Source organism: Tachypleus tridentatus, unplaced genomic scaffold (assembly GCF_004210375.1).
Source record: "Tachypleus tridentatus isolate NWPU-2018 unplaced genomic scaffold, ASM421037v1 Hic_cluster_2, whole genome shotgun sequence".
NCBI classification, from domain to species: domain Eukaryota; kingdom Metazoa; phylum Arthropoda; class Merostomata; order Xiphosura; family Limulidae; genus Tachypleus; species Tachypleus tridentatus.
In genome coordinates this window covers 51,332,729-51,355,641 of record NW_027467782.1, presented here as the reverse complement: position 1 = coordinate 51,355,641, position 22,913 = coordinate 51,332,729, and the positions used below count along the sequence as shown (strand labels likewise).

At 31.8% G+C, this 22,913-nt stretch overlaps 2 protein-coding genes across 2 annotated transcripts in view; both read right to left on the bottom strand.

Moving 5' to 3' along the window:
• Positions 1–6,291, bottom strand: part of LOC143242318 (dipeptidyl peptidase 9-like) — a 65,980-nt gene extending 59,689 nt beyond the window's left edge. Inside the window, exons 1-3 of the mRNA XM_076485678.1 lie at positions 6,236–6,291; positions 5,414–5,573; positions 4,070–4,205 (exon numbers count right to left, since the gene is read on the bottom strand). Coding sequence (XP_076341793.1) covers positions 4,070–4,205; positions 5,414–5,573; positions 6,236–6,291 — 352 coding nt within the window. The remainder of the gene's footprint in view (positions 1–4,069; positions 4,206–5,413; positions 5,574–6,235) is intronic.
• Positions 6,235–22,913, bottom strand: part of LOC143242400 (fasciclin-1-like) — a 54,896-nt gene continuing 38,217 nt past the window's right edge. Inside the window, exons 2-7 of the mRNA XM_076485763.1 lie at positions 20,841–20,988; positions 18,751–18,860; positions 13,569–13,750; positions 10,732–10,864; positions 8,735–8,866; positions 6,235–6,416 (exon numbers count right to left, since the gene is read on the bottom strand). Of these exons, the coding sequence (XP_076341878.1) occupies positions 6,408–6,416; positions 8,735–8,866; positions 10,732–10,864; positions 13,569–13,750; positions 18,751–18,860; positions 20,841–20,988 (714 nt within the window). The 3' untranslated portion in view covers positions 6,235–6,407. The remainder of the gene's footprint in view (positions 6,417–8,734; positions 8,867–10,731; positions 10,865–13,568; positions 13,751–18,750; positions 18,861–20,840; positions 20,989–22,913) is intronic.

Sequence of the window (22,913 nt, the reverse complement as noted above, 5' to 3'; positions counted from 1 at the left end):
AGTTGTTGTATAAGTAAGGCTTCTTTAATTTTGCGTTTGTTTATGTTTGTTCCTTTATTTAGTATTTGAGTGTTTTCTATGGTTATATTGTGTTTATTTGATTCGCATTGTTCGAAAACGTGTGAAGGTGACTTTTATGTTCTTTGAATCTGGTTTCCATTTTTTACTTGTTTCTCCAATATAGAAGTCGTGGCAGTTATCACATTGTATTTTATAAATAATGTTGGTGTGGTGTTTGTCAGTGTAGTTTTTACATAGTATAGACCTCAGTTTTGTGCCTGGTTTTTGAATAAATTTGGTATTAACTGGAATGTCATATTTTGTTACTAGTGTTTGCCAAATGTTGGTTATTTGTCTGCTGATGTCAGGAATATATGGAATACAGCAGTATATGGTTTTGTGATTTTTTTTGATTCATGAGATATATTTACTTTTGTTGGTTGATTTTGCTTTCTGCCTAGGTGTGTGCGTATAATGTTTTCTACGGTTTGTGGAGGAAACTTATTGATGTTGATGAAGTATTGTTTTATTTTGTCTAATTCATTCTTAATTTTATCTGGTATATCATAAACAAAGAGCAGTATAATGAAATTTTAAAAGATAGACACTAAATCTTTGAATCGTGCACAGTAAAATATACCAGGATGGATATGATAAATATATTAACTACCAAATAACATTAATATTTCTTTCATTGCGACTTATACTAACGTAACATAATTCATGGATATTACATGAGTTTCTTTTCAATTCTTTTTGATGACACAAATAAAATTACAGTTTATTTTGAAGTAATGTTTAGATAATACTTTAAAAAATATTAATCACGTTTGAAATATTGTACTGAATAATTTTATATCTTAAAAGTGGTTGAATTTGAACTTAAGCACAAAGCTACGAAATAGGCTATCTGTGTTATGTCAACCACGGGTATCAAAAATCAACTTTTAATGTCGAAAGTAAGCAGATATGCGCTATGCCAAGGGGAGACGGACCTTGTATAATGTATAGTAAAGTATGGTAAATAAAAATCGTATTATTTTTTAAAACAATAATTAAAGCATAGTCAATAGTAATCGAGTGATTGTTTACATAACGTTATTAAACTATAGTCAGTAGTAATCGTGTGATTGTTTATACAACGTTATTAAACTATAGTCAGTAGTAATCGTGTGATTGTTTATACAACGTTATTAAACTATAGTCAGTAGTAATCGTGTGATTGTTTATACAACGTTATTAAACTAGAGTCAGTAGTAATCGTGTGATTGTTTATACAACGTTATTAAACTAGAGTCAGTAGTAATCGTGTGACTGTTTATACAACGTTATTAAACTATAATCAGTAGTAATCGTATGATTGTTTATACGACGTTATTAAACTATAGTCAGTAGTAATTGTATGATTGTTTATACAACGTTATTAAACTAGAGTCAGTAGTAATCGTGTGATTGTTTATACAACGTTATTAAACTATAGTCAGTAGTAATCGTGTGACTGTTTATACAACGTTATTAAACTATAATCAGTAGTAATCGTATGATTGTTTATACGACGTTATTAAACTATAGTCAGTAGTAATCGTATGATTGTTTATACAACGTTATTAAACTATAGTCAGTAGTAATCGTGTGATTGTTTATACAACGTTATTAAACTAGAGTCAGTAGTAATCGTGTGATTGTTTATACAACGTTATTAAACTATAGTCAGTAGTAATCGTGTGATTGTTTATACAACATTATTAAACTATAGTCAGTAGTAATCGTATGATTGTTTATACAACGTTATTAAACTATAGTCAGTAGTAATCGTGCGATTGTTTATACAACGTTATTAAACTATACTCAGTAGTAATCGTATGATTGTTTATACAACGTTATTAAACTATACTCAGTAGTAATCGTGTGATTGTTTATACAACGTTATTAAACTATAGTCAGTAGTAATCGTGTGATTGTTTATACAACGTTATTAAACTATAGTCAGTAGTAATCGTGTGATTGTTTATACAACGTTATTAAACTATAGTCAGTAGTAATCGTATGATTGTTTATACAACGTTATTAAACTATAGACAGTAGTAATCGTGTGACTGTTTATACAACGTTATTAAACTATAGTCAGTAGTAATCGTATGATTGTTTAAATAACGTTATTAAAGTATGTTCAACAATTTGTGTGATTCTTTATACAACATTATTAAATTATAGTTAATAGTAATCGTATGATTGTTTATATACTGTTATTAAAATGTAGTCAATAGTAATCGTATGATTGTTTAAATAACACTATTAAAGTATAGTCAATAGTAATTGCGTGATTGTTTATATAACATTAACAGTAATTGTGTCACTGTGTACATGCTGTTATTAAAGTATAGTCAACAGTAATTGTGTCACTGTGTACATACTGTTATTAAAGTATAGTCAACAGTAATTGTGTCACTGTGTACATACTGTTATTAAAGTATAGTCAACAGTAATTGTGTCACTGTGTACATACTGTTATTAAAGTATAGTCAACAGTAATTGTGTCACTGTGTACATACTGTTATTAAAGTATAGTCAACAATAATTGTGTCACTGTGTACATACTGTTATTAAAGTATACTCAACAGTAATTGTGTCACTGTGTACATACTGTTATTAAAGTATAGTCAACAGTAATTGTGTCACTGTGTACATACTGTTATTAAAGTATAGTCAACAGTAATTGTGTCACTGTGTACATACTGTTATTAAAGTATAGTCAACAGTAATTGTGTCACTGTGTACATACTGTTATTAAAGTATAGTCAACAGTAATTGTGTCACTGTGTACATACTATTATTAAAGTATAGTCAACAGTAATTGTGTCACTGTGTACATACTGTTATTAAAGTATAGTCAACAGTAATTGTGTCACTGTGTACATACTATTATTAAAGTATAGTCAACAGTAATTGTGTCACTGTGTACATACTGTAATTAAAGTACAGTCAACAGTAATTGTGTCACTGTGTACATACTGTTATTAAAGTATAGTCAACAGTAATCAACATATATTTATACGTTTTTATTTAAGTATGGATGATTAATACTCTCCGTACAGTAGCCTGGACATTATCCTTGTTTAAATAGAAATGTGTGAGAACTTGAAGATCGAATAACGTTTTATTCAATCTTAATATTTTCGCCTCTAATGTGGTTTTACTGTATTTGTCATTCATATAAAAATCACTGATGATCAAAAAATTGAATCTATATATAATAATACTGTCTGTTGTACAAACATGTAAATATTTATCTATATAACTAGAATAATACTCTCAGTTGTATGTCCACGTAACTACTTATCTATGGAAATATAATAATACTGTCTGTTGTATAAACATGTAAATATTTATATATATAACTATAATAATACTCTCAGTTGTATGTCCACGTAACTACTTATCTATGTAAATATAATAATACTGTCCGTTGTATAAACATGTAAATATTTATCTATATAACTAGAATAATACTCTCAGTTGTATGTCCACGTAACTACTTATCTATGTAAATATAATAATACTGTCCGTTGTATAAACATGTAAATATTTATATATATAACTATAATAATACTCTCAGTTGTATGTCCACGTAACTACTTATCTATGTAAATATAATAAAGGAAGCATCGTTTCTTATTCTATGATAACCTTTCATTAATCATGAATTTACATAACTTTTGTCCAGAGGACGGGTAATTCAACCTATAATTACATAAGCTTCTTTCACACCTCGTGAGTTTGGATTATATTAAAGTCAGAGGCTACCTGATGTGTCACTACAGGGAATCGAACCGTAAGTTTTATTTCTCTAACTCCATGATTTAGAGTTACCCCACAAGGACCCGTTAAAATTAACACTTTAACACCGATTCCAACTTGTCTGCTTGATGATAGATTGCGCCTTCAACAGTATGAGTAATATTTCTTTATAATCCTAACAGTTATACAACGTGGGACGTAAGTTATTCACTAATATTTTTATATACGTGTTAATTTCTCTTATTACGATAACAAATGTAAGCGGGTATACACTTATTCTTGTAGTTCCCGACAGCTCGGAAGTACATCGTACGTTGGTTGTCAGCAGTGATAATCTCGTAATGTCGCCCGTGCCGCCACACGTCATCAGTGGAGATAGCCTTCTGAGTCATGTGTAACCGGAGCAGCTACATTAAATTAAGCAGTAAACATGGTTATTGTTCACTAACACAGAATCTTTGTCATGTTACTAACCCATTTCTGTACTGTTACACGAAATGTAACTATCAATATATCAAATGAATTTTACATGACCTATTAACAATCTATTAGTAACACCATTAACAATTTATTATTAAAACTATTAACAATCTATGATTGACAAAATATTACTAACACCATCAACTAGCTATTCTTGATATAATCAACAATCTATTATTGACATAATAAACAATCTGTTATTCACACCATCGACAAGCTATTTTGATATAATCAATAATCTATTATTGACATAATAAACAATCTGCTATTCACACCATCGACAAGCTATTTTGATATAATCAACAATCTATTATTGACATAATAAACAATCTGTTATTCACACCATCGACAAGCTATTTTGACATAATCAATAATCTATTATTGACATAATAAACAATCTGTTATTCACACCATCGACAAGTTATTTTGATATAATCAACAATCTATTATTGACATAATAAACAATCTGTTATTCACACCATCGACAAGCTATTTTGATATAATCAACAATCTATTATTGACATAATAAACAATCTGTTATTCACACCATCGACAAGCTATTTTGATATAATCAACAATCTATTATTGACATAATAAACAATCTGTTATTCACACCATCGACAAGCTATTTTGATATAATCAACAATCTATTATTGACATAATAAACAATCTGTTATTCACACCATCGACAAGCTATTTTGATATAATCAACAATCTATTATTTACATAATAAACAATCTGTTATTCACACCATCGACAAGCTATTTTGATATAATCAATAATCTATTATTGACATAATAAACAATCTGTTATTCACACCATCGACAAGCTATTTTGATATAATCAATAATCTATTATTGACATAATAAACAATCTGTTGTTCACACCATCGACAAGCTATTCTTGATATAATCAACAATCTGTTATTGACACCATCAACAAGCTATTATTTAAATCCCCAACAATCTATTATTTAAATCACCAACAAGCTATTATTGAAATCACCAACAAGCTGTTATTGAAATCGCCAATAAGCTATTATTGACACCATCAACAAACTATTTTCGACACCATCCACACATGGACTTAAATTCAATAGGTATTAATCAAAATATCGTTTTAAACTGTAACATACGTTGGTCAGTTCAGTTTTGTTTGCTTTCAACATTTCCAGTTTCTCTGGTTCCACCTCTTGGATAGCTTCGTTTGTGGGCACAAAAACTGTCTTCTCTACAGCGTTACGGATATTGAAATCAAAATCCGGTGATGCTTCCTTAACCAATTGCATGTATTCCCTGCAATCACGTGACCAAAATTACTTAATGAAACTCAATGTAATACGAGAACTATATACCATTCTGTTTAAACAATTAGTTAAACATATTAATTACGTTCATTTGAAATCATCTTTAATTGTTGAAAACCGTTATCGAATTAGATGCAAAAAATTTATATTTCAATTCAAATAAATAATTATATATATATATGTCTGAAATGTAAATTCTGAATAAATTAACTTACCTAAAATATATCAATAGATTTTCATAAACTCGGTATAACTCGAATACTACAAGATAACCTTTATATACCATGTTCGTCTACTATATTATCTTCACACTGGATAGATTCACAGTGTTGAGTGAATCACAGATATATATAGTTATTGATAAAACTGAAAGCTACTGAGAATGGTATAATAAATATCTAGATCTAAAGGTGTGCTCATCCGTACAAAACCTCTGTATTCTAAAGTTTAGATTTATTCTAACCTATCTATCCTAATGTCTAAATTTATACCAACCCTTCCGTTCTAAAGTTGACATCTATACTAACCTTTGTATCCTGAAGTTTGTATTCTTAGTGTTTAGTGATTTCTGAAGTTCATACAGAAAATGAAGCTCAATTTGAATTTCAAAATGTCTTACTCAACACAAAACTGAATTATTGTAATTCTTACGACAGTTTTTGTCCCCTTGCTCTGGATAAGTCCCATACGCTAATGTCTATGATCATTAGCGGATGCTCGATCAGATGGACCACACCATTCCTTAGTGGAATATTAGCTCGAACGATCTTAGACAAAACAACTCCTTTATGGTGAGCTTGGTTTTCCTGGAACGTGTTGCTTCTTACGAAAACTGACAATAAGTAATGTTGAATTACTGAAAATATTAACTGTATTATATCATTGAATAAAAAAAATTACTTTATGGACAAATTTCTTTTTCTACATACGAAATTACGACAAGTTTTACAAACAAAACAGGAAACATGAGATATAAACCAATGTAATAATAGTTACACGATTGCCCAGTACAAAATGTAAATAAATACACAGAAAGAAACATTCTGCATGTTAGATAGTTGTTCAGAATGGAAAATTGTATAAGTTAAACAAGTAAAAGAAACAGTTATTTTGAAGGAGATGGGGTATTCTTATAACAATGATTCATTATCATGATCTTTTAGGAATGTACCACTTCAACTATATCGTCTAATGACAACGACTGTAAAATACAAAATCACGTATTTTCACACTTTATGTTTTGGGAACTCTGTGAGGACAACACCCAGAGACAACTAATAGTCTAGAAGGATAACACATCTAGATAACTCATAGTCTGAGATGACAACACACAGAGATAACTCGTAGTTCGGGATGACAACATACTCAAACAGTTGATAATCTGGAATTACAACACATCCACACAACTGATAGTCAAGAAGGATAACACATCTAGATAACTAATAGTCTACAAGGACAACACACAGAGATAACTCATAGTTCGGGATGACAACACACACAAACAGTTGATAATCTGGAATTACAACACATCCACACAACTGATAGTCTAGAAGGATAACACATCTAGATAACTAATAGTCTACAAGGACAACACACAGAGATAACTCATAGTTCGGGATGACAACACACTCAAACAGTTGATAATCTGGAATTACAACACATCCACACAACTGATAGTCTGGAAGGATAACACATCTAGATAACTAATAGTCTACAAGGACAACACACAGAGATAACTTATAGTTCGGGATGACAACACACTCAAACAGTTGATAATCTGGAATTACAACACATCCACACAACTGATAGTCTAGAAGGATAACGCATCTAGATAACTCATAGTCTACAAGGACAACACACAGAGATAACTCATAGTTCGGGATGACAACATACTCAAACAGTTGATAATCTGGAATTACAACACATCCACACAACTGATAGTCTAGAAGGATAACACATCTAGATAACTAATAGTCTACAAGGACAACACACAGAGATAACTCATAGTTCGGGATGACAACACACTCAAACAGTTGATAATCTGGAATTACAACACATTCACACAACTGATAGTCTGGAAGGATAACACATCTAGATAACTAATAGTCTACAAGGACAACACACAGAGATAACTCATAGTTCGGGATGACAACACACTCAAACAGTTGATAATCTGGAATTACAACACATCCACACAACTGATAGTCTAGAAGGATAACGCATCTAGATAACTCATAGTCTGAGATGACAACACACAGAGATAACTCATAGTTCGGGATGACAACATACTCAAACAGTTGATAATCTGGAATTACAACACATCCACACAACTGATAGTCTAGAAGGATAACACATCTAGATAACTAATAGTCTACAAGGACAACACACAGAGATAACTCATAGTTCGGGATGACAACACACTCAAACAGTTGATAATCTGGAATTACAACACATCCACACAACTGATAGTCAAGAAGGATAACACATCTAGATAACTAATAGTCTACAAGGAAACACACAGAGATAACTCATAGTTCGGGATGACAACATACTCAAACAGTTGATAATCTGGAATTACAACACATCCACACAACTGATAGTCTAGAAGGATAACACATCTAGATAACTCATAGTCTGAGATGACAACACACAGAGATAACTCATAGTTCGGGATGACAACACACCCAGACAGTTGATAGCCTGGGTTAACAACACATCCAGACAACTGATAGTCTGGAAGGATAACACATCTAGATAACTAATAGTCTACAAGGACAACACACCCAGACAATTGACAGTCCAGAAGGACAACACACAGAGACAACTCGTAGTCTAAGATGACAACATACTCAGACTGTTGATAGTTACATCCAGATAATTAATGTTCTGAAAAGTCCTATCCACAATTCGGTTGGTCACACTACACTTATCTTTCCATAATACATCTGAAGAATTTCAAGGCAGTTCAGCGATGTCTGGTTAGTGAAAGTTTAAAATAGTGTGTTTAGTTTATTAGTTATAGTTTATTACAGTTACCTTAGCCAATAAAAGTGAAGAAAAAACCATATTTTCTTCTGAATGACCATCATACATACAGAAAATGACGTCACAAAATGTGAGTTCAAAGGTGATCACCAAATAAATACATACTTGTTTCACTGTCAAATGAATTACTCTGATTGACAAACTTAATTTCAACACGAGGGTTGTTGGAAATGTAACCTTCGTTCCCTGCTGTTCTAGTGAAGAGAACATAATGGAAATCACGTGACCCTTGATCACCTGTCAAATGAGTAGAAAACTTTATTTACTTGAGAGACACTTTATATATATAACGTACAACCAACAAGCAGATAGAAAATTAGCACCCAAGTTTACCTTCATGAGTGTTTGTCGAATTGATAGAATACTGGATATTTAACCACTAAGTTTATCGAACTGATGAAATACTAGAAATTTAACCATTAAGTTTACTTTCATGAGTGTTTATCAAACTGATAGAATACTAGATATTTAACCACTAAGTTTACTTTCATGAGTGTTTATTGAACTGATAGGATACTAGATATTTAACCACAAAGTTTACTTTCATGAGTGTTTATCGAATTGATAACATACTAGATATTTAACCACTAAGTTTACTTTCATGAGTGTTTATCGAATTGATAGCATACTAGATATTTAACCACTAAGTTTACTTTCATGAGTGTTTATCGAACTGATAGAATACTAGACATTTAACCACTAAGTTTACTTTCATGAGTGTTTATCGAACTGATAGGATACTAGATATTTAACCACAAAGTTTACTTTCATGAGTGTTTATCGAACTGATAGGATACTAGATATTTAACCACAAAGTTTACTTTCATGAGTGTTTATCGAATTGATAGCATACTAGATATTTAACCACTAAGTTTACTTTCATGAGTGTTTATCGAATTGATAGAATACTAGATATTTAACCACTAAGTTTACTTTCATGAGTGTTTATCGAACTGATAGAATACTAAATATTTAACCACTAAGTTTACTTTCATGAGTGTTTATCGAACTGATAGAATACTAAATATTTAACCACTACGTTTACTTTCATGAGTGTTTATCGAACTGATAGAATACTAGATATTTAACCACTAAGTTTACTTTCATGAGTGTTTATCAAACTGATAGAATACTAGATATTTAACCACTAAGTTTACTTTCATGAGTGTTTATCGAACTGATAGAATACTAGATATTTAACCACTAAGTTTACTTTCATGAGTGTTTATCAAACTGATAGAATACTAGATATTTAACCACTAAGTCTACTTTCATGAGTGTTTATCGAACTGACAGAATACTAGATATTTAACCACTGAGTTTACTTTCATGAGTGTTTATCGAACTGATAGAATACTAGATATTTAACCACTAAGTTTACTTTCATGAGTGTTTATCGAACTGATAGAATACTAGATATTTAACCACTAAGTTTACTTTCATGAGTGTTTATCAAACTGATAGAATACTAGATATTTAACCACTAAGTTTACTTTCATGAGTGTTTATCGAACTGATAGAATACTAGATATTTAACCACTAAGTTTACTTTCATGAGTGTTTATCAAACTGATAGAATACTAGATATTTAACCACTAAGTTTACTTTCATGAGTGTTTATCGAACTGACAGAATACTAGATATTTAACCACTGAGTTTACTTTCATGAGTGTTTATCGAACTGATAGAATACTAGATATTTAACCACTAAGTTTACTTTCATGAGTGTTTATCGAACTGATAGAATACTAGATATTTAACCACTAAGTTTACTTTCATGAGTGTTTATCGAACTGATAGAATACTAGATATTTAACCACTAAGTTTACTTTCATGAGTGTTTGTCGAACTGATAGAATACTAGATATTTAACCACTAATTTTACTTTCATGAGTGTTTGTCGAACTGATAGAATACTAGATATTGAGTTTGTTCGTTAATTTTATAATATCATCACTTTGTTCAACATATATTTTAAACACATTTATTGTCTTGTAATGATATAGCATATATTTAAATATTTATGGCATAGAAATACATCACATAAATATTCCGTTACATGAACCGATAGAGTGAGATGCTTGTTGCAAAACTATACTTACGTTACTGTCAACATCTCTGATCCTGCTTCCAGTTGGGCCATTTTCTTCGCCAATTGGAATGAAATAAGTGTGGTTCCCAACTTTGGTAAAAGTATCGACTTGTTCTTCTTTTCTCACACGTGAAGCCATTGCACTGAATATTATAATCACAGGTTCAGAATACGAGTAAATTGAACGTTTTTATATTCCTTATTGTACGTTCTTATGTACATTGTTTATGTCCTTATATACCTTATTGAACGATCTTACATACCTTATTGTATGCTCGTATATACCTTATTATATGTTCTTTATACCTTACTCAAGGTTCCAAAATACCTTATTGTACGTTCTTATATACTATATTGTATGTTCTTATATACCTTATTGTACGATATCAAATAACTTATTGTATGTTCTTATACACCTTATTCTACGTTCTTATATATCTCATTGTATGTTCTTGTGCACCTTAATGTACGTTCTTATATATCTCATTGTATGTTCTTTATACCTTACTCAAGGTTCCAAAATACCTTATTGTACGTTCTTATATACCTTATTGTATGTTCTTATATACTTTATTATATATTATTATATACCTTATTGTACGATATCAAATACCTTATTGTACGTTCTTATATACTTTATTGTATGTTCTAATATAACTTATTGTCAGTTCTTCATACCTTGTTTTATGTTCTTATATACCTTATTGTATGTTCTTATATACCTTATTATATATTATTATATACCTTATTGTACGATATCAAATACCTTATTGTACGTTCTTATATACCTTATTGTATGTTCTTATATACTTTATTATATATTATTATATACCTTATTGTACGATATCAAATACCTTATTGTACGTTCTTATATACCTTATTGTATGTTCTTATATACTTTATTATATATTATTATATACCTTATTGTACGATATCAAATACCTTATTGTACGTTCTTATATACTTTATTGTATGTTCTAATATAACTTATTGTCAGTTCTTCATACCTTGCTTTATGTTCTTATATACCTTATTGTATGTTCTTATATACCTTATTATATATTATTATATACCTTATTGTACGATATCAAATACCTTATTGTACGTTCTTATATACCTTATTGTATGTTCTTATATACTTTATTATATGTTCTTATATACCTTATTGTACGATATCAAATAACTTATTGTATGTTCTTATACACCTTATTCTACGTTCTTATATATCTCATTGTATGTTCTTGTGCACCTTAATGTACGTTCTTATATACCTAATAATACGTTCTTATATACCTCATTGTATGTTCTTGTGCACCTTATTGTACGTTCTTATATACCTAATAATACGTTCTTATATAACTTACTGTACGTTATTATTTACCTTTTGTATTTTTCTATTTCTTATCAGATGTCTCAGTAATTTTCTGCCATCATTATAATTTAATTAAAATAACATGTTGCCATGTATACTTTACCATGATAAGAACATGTTCTCTACATAACATTATCCAACTGTTGGTGGTTAGTTATAATGTACACACTTTCATGGTAATCATACTTTACCATGATAAGAACATGTTCTCTACATAACATTATCCAACTGATGGTGGTTAGTTATAATGTACACACATTTCATGGTAATCATACTTTACCATGATAAGAACATGTTCTCTATGTAACATTATCCAACTGATGGTGGTTAGTTATAATGTACACACTTTCATGGTAATCATACTTTACCATGATAAGAACATGTTCTCTATGTAACATTATCCAACTGATGGTGGTTAGTTATAATGTATACACATTTCATGGTAATCATACTTTACCATGATAAGAACATGTTCTCTACATAACATTATCCAACTGATGGTGGTTAGTTATAATGTACACACATTTCATGGTAATCATACTTTACCATAATAAGAACATGTTCTCTACATAACATTATCCAACTGATGGTGGTTATTTATAATGTACACACATTTCATGGTAATCATACTTTACCATGATAAGAACATGTTCTCTATGTAACATTATCCAACTGATGGTGGTTAGTTATAATGTATACACATTTCATGGTAATCATACTTTACCATGGTAAGAACATGTTATCTACATAACATTATCCAACTGATGGTGGTTAGTTATAATGTACACACATTTCATGGTAATCATACTTTACCATGATAAGAACATGTTATCTACATAACATTATCCAACTGATGGTGGTTAGTTATAATGTACACACATTTCATGGTAATCATACTTTACCATAATAAGAACATGTTCTCTACATAACATTATCCAACTGATGGTGGTTAGTTATAATGTACACACATTTCATGGTAATCATACTTTACCATGATAAGAACATGTTCTCTATGTAACATTATCCAACTGATGGTGGTTAGTTATAATGTATACACATTTCATGGTAATCATACTTTACCATGGTAAGAACATGTTCTCTATGTAACATTATCCAACTGATGGTGGTTAGTTATAATGTATACACATTTCATGGTAATCATACTTTACCATGATAAGAACATGTTCTCTACATAACATTATCCAACTGATGGAGATTTGTTACATTGTATACACATTTGAAGGTAACCGTAGTTAACCATAAAAATGACTGAAAATGTACCTCAGAATAAAATACATAACCAGCATACACAATACAAACTGTTCAAAATACATAGCTGGCATATATATCTCTCTATACATATACATTCACTATTCGGATTGATTAAAATATTTAGACTATGGATAATGTAAAAACTGATAAAACACGCATTCAATGTATTCTACAAAATGCTATTAAGAGAAACAAAAACTGACCTCAGTTCTTCCCTTATGTTATAAAGACTTGGATTGCTGAGAAGCTCCCAGGCATCAGGCGGAAGATTTTCTGTTGATCTATAAGGCTCTAAGACTTCATCGATTATATAAAGTTTCTGTTTACCGTCATCCACATTATAGTCTCTGTCTTCTAGAAGCTTGGCGTTGTTGACGAAATACTCCTGTTGAAACAATGAACATTTGTACCAGACGTCAACAGATTCGTTTGAGTGAGTTAGTGAGTTACGAGTAACTAGGTGATACTAGATAGACATTAAAATATTCACAGATTGTCTTGAGACAGTTAACAAAGTAACAGAGCTTTAGAAATAAACACGTTCAGAGCTTGTCATTACAGAGTAAAAGTAGTAACACGGCTTCACAAATAAATACATGCAGAGCTTGTCTTAAAACAGCTAACGTAGAAACAGAGCCTTAGAAACAAACACGTGCACAGCGTATCTAGAGAGAGCTTGTCTTAAAACACTTAATGTAGTAGCACGGTTTTAAAAACAAACACGTGCACAGCTTTTCTTCAAACAATAATGTAGTAACAGCGTTTAGAAATAAACACGTGTAGAGCTGATCTTCATAAAGTTTATAGAGTAACAGGGCTTCAGAAATAACAGTTAACATAGTAACAGTGTTTAGAAATAAACACGTGTAGAGCTTATCTTCATAAAGTTTATAGAGTAACAGGGCTTCAGAAATAACAGTTAACAAAGTAACAGTGTTTAGAAATAAACACGTGTAGAGCTTATCTTCATAAAGTTTATAGAGTAACAGGGCTTCAGAAATAACACTTAACATAGTAACAGTGTTTAGAAATAAACACGTGTAGAGCTTATCTTCATAAAGTTTATAGAGTAACAGGGCTTCAGAAATAACAGTTAACATAGTAACAGTGTTTAGAAATAAACACGTGTAGAGCTTATCTTCATAAAGTTTATAGAGTAACAGGGCTTCAGAAATAACAGTTAACAAAGTAACAGTGTTTAGAAATAAACCCGTGTAGAGCTTATCTTCATAAAGTTTATAGAGTAACAGGGCTTCAGAAATAACAGTTAACATAGTAACAGTGTTTAGAAATAAACACGTGTAGAGCTTATCTTCATAAAGTTTATAGAATAACAGGGCTTCAGAAATAACAGTTAACAAAGTCACAGTGTTTAGAAATAAACACGTGTAGAGCTTATCTTCATAAAGTTTATAGAGTAACAGGGCTTCAGAAATAACAGTCAACAAAGTCACAGTGTTTAGAAATAAACACGTGTAGAGCTTATCTTCATAATGTTTATAGAGTAACAGGGCTTCAGAAATAACAGTTAACAAAGTCACAGTGTTTAGAAATAAACACGTGTAGAGCTTATCTTCCTAAAGTTTATAGAGTAACAGAGCTTCAGAAATAACAGTTAACAAAGTCACAGTGTTTAGAAATAAACACGTGTAGAGCTTATCTTCATAAAGTTTATAGAGTAACAGGGCTTCAGAAATAACAGTTAACAAAGTCACAGTGTTTAGAAATAAACACGTGTAGAGCTTATCTTCATAAAGTTTATAGAGTAACAGAGCTTCAGAAATAACAGTCAACAAAGTCACAGTGTTTAGAAATAAACACGTGTAGAGCTTATCTTCATAAAGTTTATAGAGTAACAGAGCTTCAGAAATAACAGTCAACAAAGTCACAGTGTTTAGAAATAAACACGTGTAGAGCTTATCTTCATAAAGTTTATAGAGTAACAGGGCTTCAGAAATAACAGTTAACAAAGTCACAGTGTTTAGAAATAAACACGTGTAGAGCGTATCTTCATAAAGTTTATAGAGTAACAGGGCTTCAGAAATAACAGTTAACAAAGTCACAGTGTTTAGAAATAAACACGTGTAGAGCTTATCTTCATAAAGTTTATAGAGTAACAGAGCTTCAGAAATAACAGTCAACAAAGTCACAGTGTTTAGAAATAAACACGTGTAGAGCTTATCTTCATAAAGTTTATAGAGTAACAGGGCTTCAGAAATAACAGTTAACAAAGTCACAGTGTTTAGAAATAAACACGTGTAGAGCTTATCTTCATAAAGTTTATAGAGTAACAGGGCTTCAGAAATAACAGTTAACAAAGTCACAGTGTTTAGAAATAAACACGTGTAGAGCTTATCTTCATAAAGTTTATAGAGTAACAGGGCTTCAGAAATAACAGTCAACAAAGTCACAGTGTTTAGAAATAAACACGTGTAGAGCTTATCTTCATAAAGTTTATAGAGTAACAGAGCTTCAGAAATAACAGTCAACAAAGTCACAGTGTTTAGAAATAAACACGTGTAGAGCTTATCTTCATAAAGTTTATAGAGTAACAGGGCTTCAGAAATAACAGTTAACAAAGTCACAGTGTTTAGAAATAAACACGTGTAGAGCTTATCTTCATAAAGTTTATAGAGTAACAGGGCTTCAGAAATAACAGTTAACAAAGTCACAGTGTTTAGAAATAAACACGTGTAGAGCGTATCTTCATAAAGTTTATAGAGTAACAGGGCTTCAGAAATAACAGTTAACAAAGTCATAGTGTTTAGAAATAAACACGTGTAGAGCTTATCTTCATAAAGTTTATAGAGTAACAGGGCTTCAGAAATAACAGTTAACAAAGTCACAGTGTTTAGAAATAAACACGTGTAGAGCTTATCTTCATAATGTTTATAGAGTAACAGAGCTTCAGAAATAACAGTTAACAAAGTCATAGTGTTTAGAAATAAACACCTGTAGTGCTTATCTTCATAAAGTTTATAGAGTAACAGGGCTTCAGAAATAACAGTCAACAAAGTCACAGTGTTTAGAAATAAACACGTGTAGAGCTTATCTTCATAAAGTTTATAGAGTAACAGGGCTTCAGAAATAACAGTTAACAAAGTCACAGTGTTTAGAAATAAACACCTGTAGAGCTTATCTTCATAATGTTTATAGAGTAACAGGGCTTCAGAAATAACAGTTAACATAGTAACAGTGTTTAGAAATAAACACGTGTAGAGCTTATCTTCATAAAGTTTATAGAGTAACAGAGCTTCAGAAATAACAGTCAACAAAGTCACAGTGTTTAGAAATAAACACCTGTAGAGCTTATCTTCATAATGTTTATAGAGTAACAGGGCTTCAGAAATAACAGTTAACATAGTAACAGTGTTTAGAAATAAACACGTGTAGAGCTTATCTTCATAAAGTTTATAGAGTAACAGGCTTCAGAAATAACAGTTAACAAAGTCATAGTGTTTAGAAATAAACCCGTGTAGAGCTTATCTTCATAAAGTTTATAGAGTAACAGGGCTTCAGAAATAACAGTTAACAAAGTCACAGTGTTTAGAAATAAACACCTGTAGAGCTTATCTTCATAATGTTTATAGAGTAACAGGGCTTCAGAAATAACAGTCAACAAAGTCACAGTGTTTAGAAATAAACACGTGTAGAGCTTATCTTCATAATGTTTATAGAGTAACAGGGCTTCAGAAATAACAGTTAACAAAGTCACAGTGTTTAGAAATAAACACCTGTAGAGCTTATCTTCATAATGTTTATAGAGTAACAGGGCTTCAGAAATAACAGTTAACAAAGTCACAGTGTTTAGAAATAAACACGTGTAGAGCTTATCTTCATAATGTTTATAGAGTAACAGGGCTTCAGAAATAACAGTTAACAAAGTCACAGTGTTTAGAAATAAACACCTGTAGAGCTTATCTTCATAATGTTTATAGAGTAACAGGGCTTCAGAAATAACAGTCAACAAAGTCACAGTGTTTAGAAATAAACACGTGTAGAGCTTATCTTCATAAAGTTTATAGAGTAACAGGGCTTCAGAAATAACAGTTAACAAAGTCACAGTGTTTAGAAATAAACACGTGTAGAGCTTATCTTCATAAAGTTTATAGAGTAACAGGGCTTCAGAAATAACAGTTAACAAAGTCATAGTGTTTAGAAATAAACACGCCTACAGCTTGTCTTGAGAAGTTAACTTATTAAAAGGGATTTAGAAATAAACACGTACACAGCTTGTCTTCAAACAGCTAATGTAGTAAGAATGCTTTAGAAATAAACAATTGTCTAAAAACAGTTAATGTTGTAATTGGGCTTTAGAAATAAAGACTACCCCAGCTTGTCTTGAGACAGTTAGCATAGTAACAGTGTTTAGAAATAAACACGCCTACAGTTTGTCTTGAGAAGTTAACATATTAAAAGGGATTTAGAAATAAATAGGTCCACAGTTTGTCTTAAGACAGTTAAGATAGTAACAGGGCTTTAGAAATGAGCACGGGACGGCATGTCTGAGAAGGATAACATAGTAAGAAAGCTTGAGCAACAAACACGTGCACAGTTCATCTTGAGAGAGATAACTGAGAAACAAAACTTCAGAAATAAACAGTTTGTCTTCACACAGTTAATGTAGTAACAGGGTTTTAGAAAGAAACACCCAGACAACTTGTGTTCAGACAGTTACTGTGGTAACAGGACTATAGAAATAAACACATGTACAGCTTGTCTTCAGACAGCTACTGTGGTAACAGGACTATAGAAATAGGCACATGTACAGCTCTTCTTGAGAGACCTAATGGAGTAACAGAGATTTAGATAAAAATATGTGCACAGATTGATTTACGACAATTAACGTAGCAACAGCGTATTAGAAATAAACACATGTACAATTTATCTTAAGACAGTTAACGCTGTGACAGAGCTTTAGAAATAAACACGTGCACAGCTTGTCTTCAAAAGGTTAATGTAGTTAATGTAGTAGGTTCTTTACGTGAGATACCAGCAGTAACACTGTGTTAGAGATAAACACAAGAGTAGATTCTTGAGGACAGTTAACAGCAGTAACACTGTGTTAGAGATAAAAACAAAAGTTGATTCTTTATTTAGGCCAGTTACAGCAGTAACAATGTGTTAGAAATAAGCATAAGAGTAGATTCTTAACGTCAGTTACCATCAGTAACAATGTGTTAGAAATAAACACAAGAGTAGATTTCTCACGTCGGTTACCGGTAGTATGTTAGACGTAAAATTAAGAGTAGGTTTTATTGAGCCAGTTGCCAGTGATGACGTCACTCGGTGTTCTACCTTTAAAGATAGTTAGTTTATAAAATTAACCATGACGACATTATCCACAATACACTACGAACAGAGTTACGTTATAGTCGGTCTTACCTTTTCTCCATTTCCAGGTTGTTCTTTCACGCTGAAGTACAGTGGAGGATTTTCTTGGGAAACAGCATAGATAGAGTCAGGGAACAAATCTCTCGTGACAACCATACTCACTAGAACAACAAGAAATAATATTTATTACATTAAATTACATGATTCATTGATCAATAGAATTCATTCAGTATCAAAACAAACAAACGACTTTTTCTGGGGTCGAAAGATCAGAAAGTATATGATAAATCACCAGGTGTAAATTACATATTTATTAGATCTTGAATTATATGAATATCATTCCTGATGACGAGAAATAAAAATGTTATCTCAGAACGGCTGGTATGGGTACTCCCCTGAAAATGACCTAGGAAGGTCGAAGTGCTGTTCTCTCCTTATCAGTAAAGCTCCCCAGCGGCTCAGCGGTATGTCTGCGGACTTACAACGTTACAAACCGGGTTTCGGTACCCGTGGTGGGCAGAGCGCAGACAGCCCATTGTGTAGCTTTGTGCTTAATTCAAAACCAACAACAACCTTATGAGTAAAAGTGTTAATACCAGCCGTTCTGAGATACATATATGAATATCAGTATGTCCTTACCATACCAGCCGTTCTGAGATACATATACAAATATCAGTATGTTCTTACCATACCAGCCGTTCTGAGATACATATATGAATATCAGTATGTTCTTACCATACCAGCCGTTCTGAGATACATACATGAATATCAGTATGTTTTTACCATACCAGCCGTTCTGAGATACATACATGAATATCAGTATGTTCTTACCATACCAGCCGTTCTGAGATACATATATGAATATCAGTATGTCCTTACCATACCAGCCGTTCTGAGATACATATATGAATATCAGTATGTTCTTACCATACCAGCCGTTCTGAGATACATATATGAATATCAGTATGTTCTCACCATACCAGCCGTTCTGAGATACATATATGAATATCAGTATGTTCTTACCATACCAGCCGTTCTGAGATACATATATGAATATCAGTATGTTCTTACCATACCAGCCGTTCTGAGATACATATATGAATATCAGTATGTTCTTACCATACCAGCCGTTCTGAGATACATACATGAATATCAGTATGTTCTTACCATACCAGCCGTTCTGAGATACATATATGAATATCAGTATGTTCTTGCCATACCAGCCGTTCTGAGATACATATATGAATATCAGTATGTTCTTGCCATACCAGCCGTTCTGAGATACATACATGAATATCAGTATGTTCTTACCATACCAGCCGTTCTGAGATACATATATGAATATCAGTATGTTCTTACCATACCAGCCGTTCTGAGATACATATATGAATATCAGTATGTCCTTACCATACCAGCCGTTCTGAGATACATATATGAATATCAGTATGTTCTTACCATACCAGCCGTTCTGAGATACATATATGAATATCAGTATGTTCTTACCATACCAGCCGTTCTGAGATACATATATGAATATCAGTATGTTCTTACCATACCAGCCGTTCTGAGATACATATGTGAATATCAGTATGTTCTTACCATACCAGCCGTTCTGAGATACATATATGAATATCAGTATGTTTTCACCATACCAGCCGTTCTGAGATACATATGTGAATATCAGTATGTTCTCACCATACCAGCCGTTCTGAGATACATATATGAATATCAGTATGTTCTTACCATACCAGCCGTTCTGAGATACATATATGAATATCAGTATGTTCTTACCATACCAGCCGTTCTGAGATACATATATGAATAACAGTATGTTCTCACCATACCAGCCGTTCTGAGATACATATGTGAATATCAGTATGTTCTTACCATATCAGCCGTTCTGAGATACATATATGAATATCAGTATGTTCTTAGCTAAACTACGACTGAAAAGGGTAAGTCGTAAAAATATGTTCAAGTCTATTCTCTCTTACTTTAAAAATTCTAAAATCCGAATGAAGCACAAATGTTAGGAACACCATGAATGTGAAGTACACCTATAATTTTAACATCAGAGAAACAATTATTAGCAGTATCATTTAGTGACAACAGATGGCACTCAAAGGAAAGTGTTCACTAACCGATATGGTATGAAGCTAATCTTTCTTCATCTTCCGGAGCAAATTGTCGAGCCCGTGAAAAGGCTTCGTTCGACGGGACAAAAACAGTAACTCGGCGTTTCTTAAGTAGAACTTGAACAAGTTCATCATTTTTAGTGAGGTCGTAGAACTGAAATAAAACAAAAGTAACTACACGTTATGGGAAGACAAGCAAAACGGAATACTGTCCGACTCTGAGTTTAATACTGTTACTAACACTATATGATTTACTACAGTGTTCAAAATAGCTCTATTTAAACCTTGAAAGTAAAGTGCCATTAAAAACTATTGTTGCATGTAACAGAATATTTGTAACAATAGTACATGTTTATACGGTTAACCGATACAACCACCAGAAATTAATAACGACTCGATAGACTTATACAGTTAACTGGTACAACCACCAGAAGTTTATAACAATTCTAAAGGTCTATATAGTTAACTGGTACAAATACCAAGATTTCATAACAATTGTACATGTTTACACAGTTAACTGGTACAACAGCTAGAAATTGATATCGATTGTACAGACCTGTAGAGTTAACTGGTACAACAATCAGAAATTGATATCGATTGTACAGACCTGTAGAGTTAACTGGTACAACAATCAGAAATTGATAACGATTGTACAGACCTGTAGAGTTAACTGGTACAACAATCAGAAATTGATAACGATTGTACAGACCTGTAGAGTTAACTGGTACAACAATCAGAAATTGATAACGATTGTACAGACCTGTAGAGTTAACTGGTACAACAATCAGAAATTGATAACGATTGTACAGACCTGTAGAGTTAACTGGTACAACAATCAGAAATTGATAACTATTGTACAGACCTGTAGAGTTAACTGGTACAACAATCAGAAATTGATAACGATTGTACAGACCTGTACAGTTAACTGGTACATTCTAAAAAGGTTTGTAACAACTGTACAAGTTTATACAGTTAACTGGTTCAACTACGAGAAGTTTATAACAATTGTCCAGGTTTATACAGTTAATTGATTCAACCACCAAAAGTTTGTAACAATTGTACTGGTTTATACAGTTAACTGATAGAACTACCAAGACTTTATAACAATTTTACAGGTTTATACAGTTAACTGGTACAAATACCAATATTTGATAACAATTGTACAGGTATACATAGTTAACTGGTACAACAACCAGAAATTGATAAGAATTGTACAAGTTTACACAGTTTATTGACAACAATTGTACAGACTTATACAGTTAACTGGTACAACAACCAGAAATTGATAACGATTGTACAGATTTATATAGTTAACTGGTACAAATACCATAAGTTTGTGACAATTGAACACGTTTATATAATATATTTCTCACGTGGTTTTATAAACTTTTCTTCTCTAATGGTAGAGTAAACATCGGTTCTGTACCTCAACTAGCACTTAAAACTGTGCTAATGGGAAACTGCTCATTTGCAAGAAAAATAAAATATTCATATTAATGTGACAGAAAATAAATAAAATAACCTTTAGTGGCTAAAGATGAAATGTTCAGATCCGAGGTTTTTATCTTTTAACCTTGTTATCAGCTAACTTCAGACTACTTATCCTTAAAATTTGTTTACACGTATTCCTAAACTGTTCATTTGTAAATCATGAGACAGTCATATTGGACAATTGATTCAATGCCATTTTGTTAGAAGATGGTAAAATCAGAAGCTAACTTTTGAGAATTATTATTTCAGAAGTTTCTTGGTAGCGCCACAGTGCTTTTACACAAGAAATTTTCGCTCTTCGAAATCCAAGAGTACATCTGTACCACTTAAGAAATACAGAAGTAACCAGTTTTCCTGCGCGCTGTGTATTTTTTATCAATTGAGACTAATAGCATGGTGTCTTCCTTCTCCTAACTCTCGTGTAGGCTGTTCGTTAAACTCCAACCCACCCCTACCTAACACTGGAACTGCCTCCATTTCCACCTACCTACAATGTGTGTAAAACCGTGGTGTAGAAATGTTTACCAGCCAATAAAATGTTATTATATTCCAGTGCTCTTTTAACGTCTAATGTTCTCCATCCGTCCT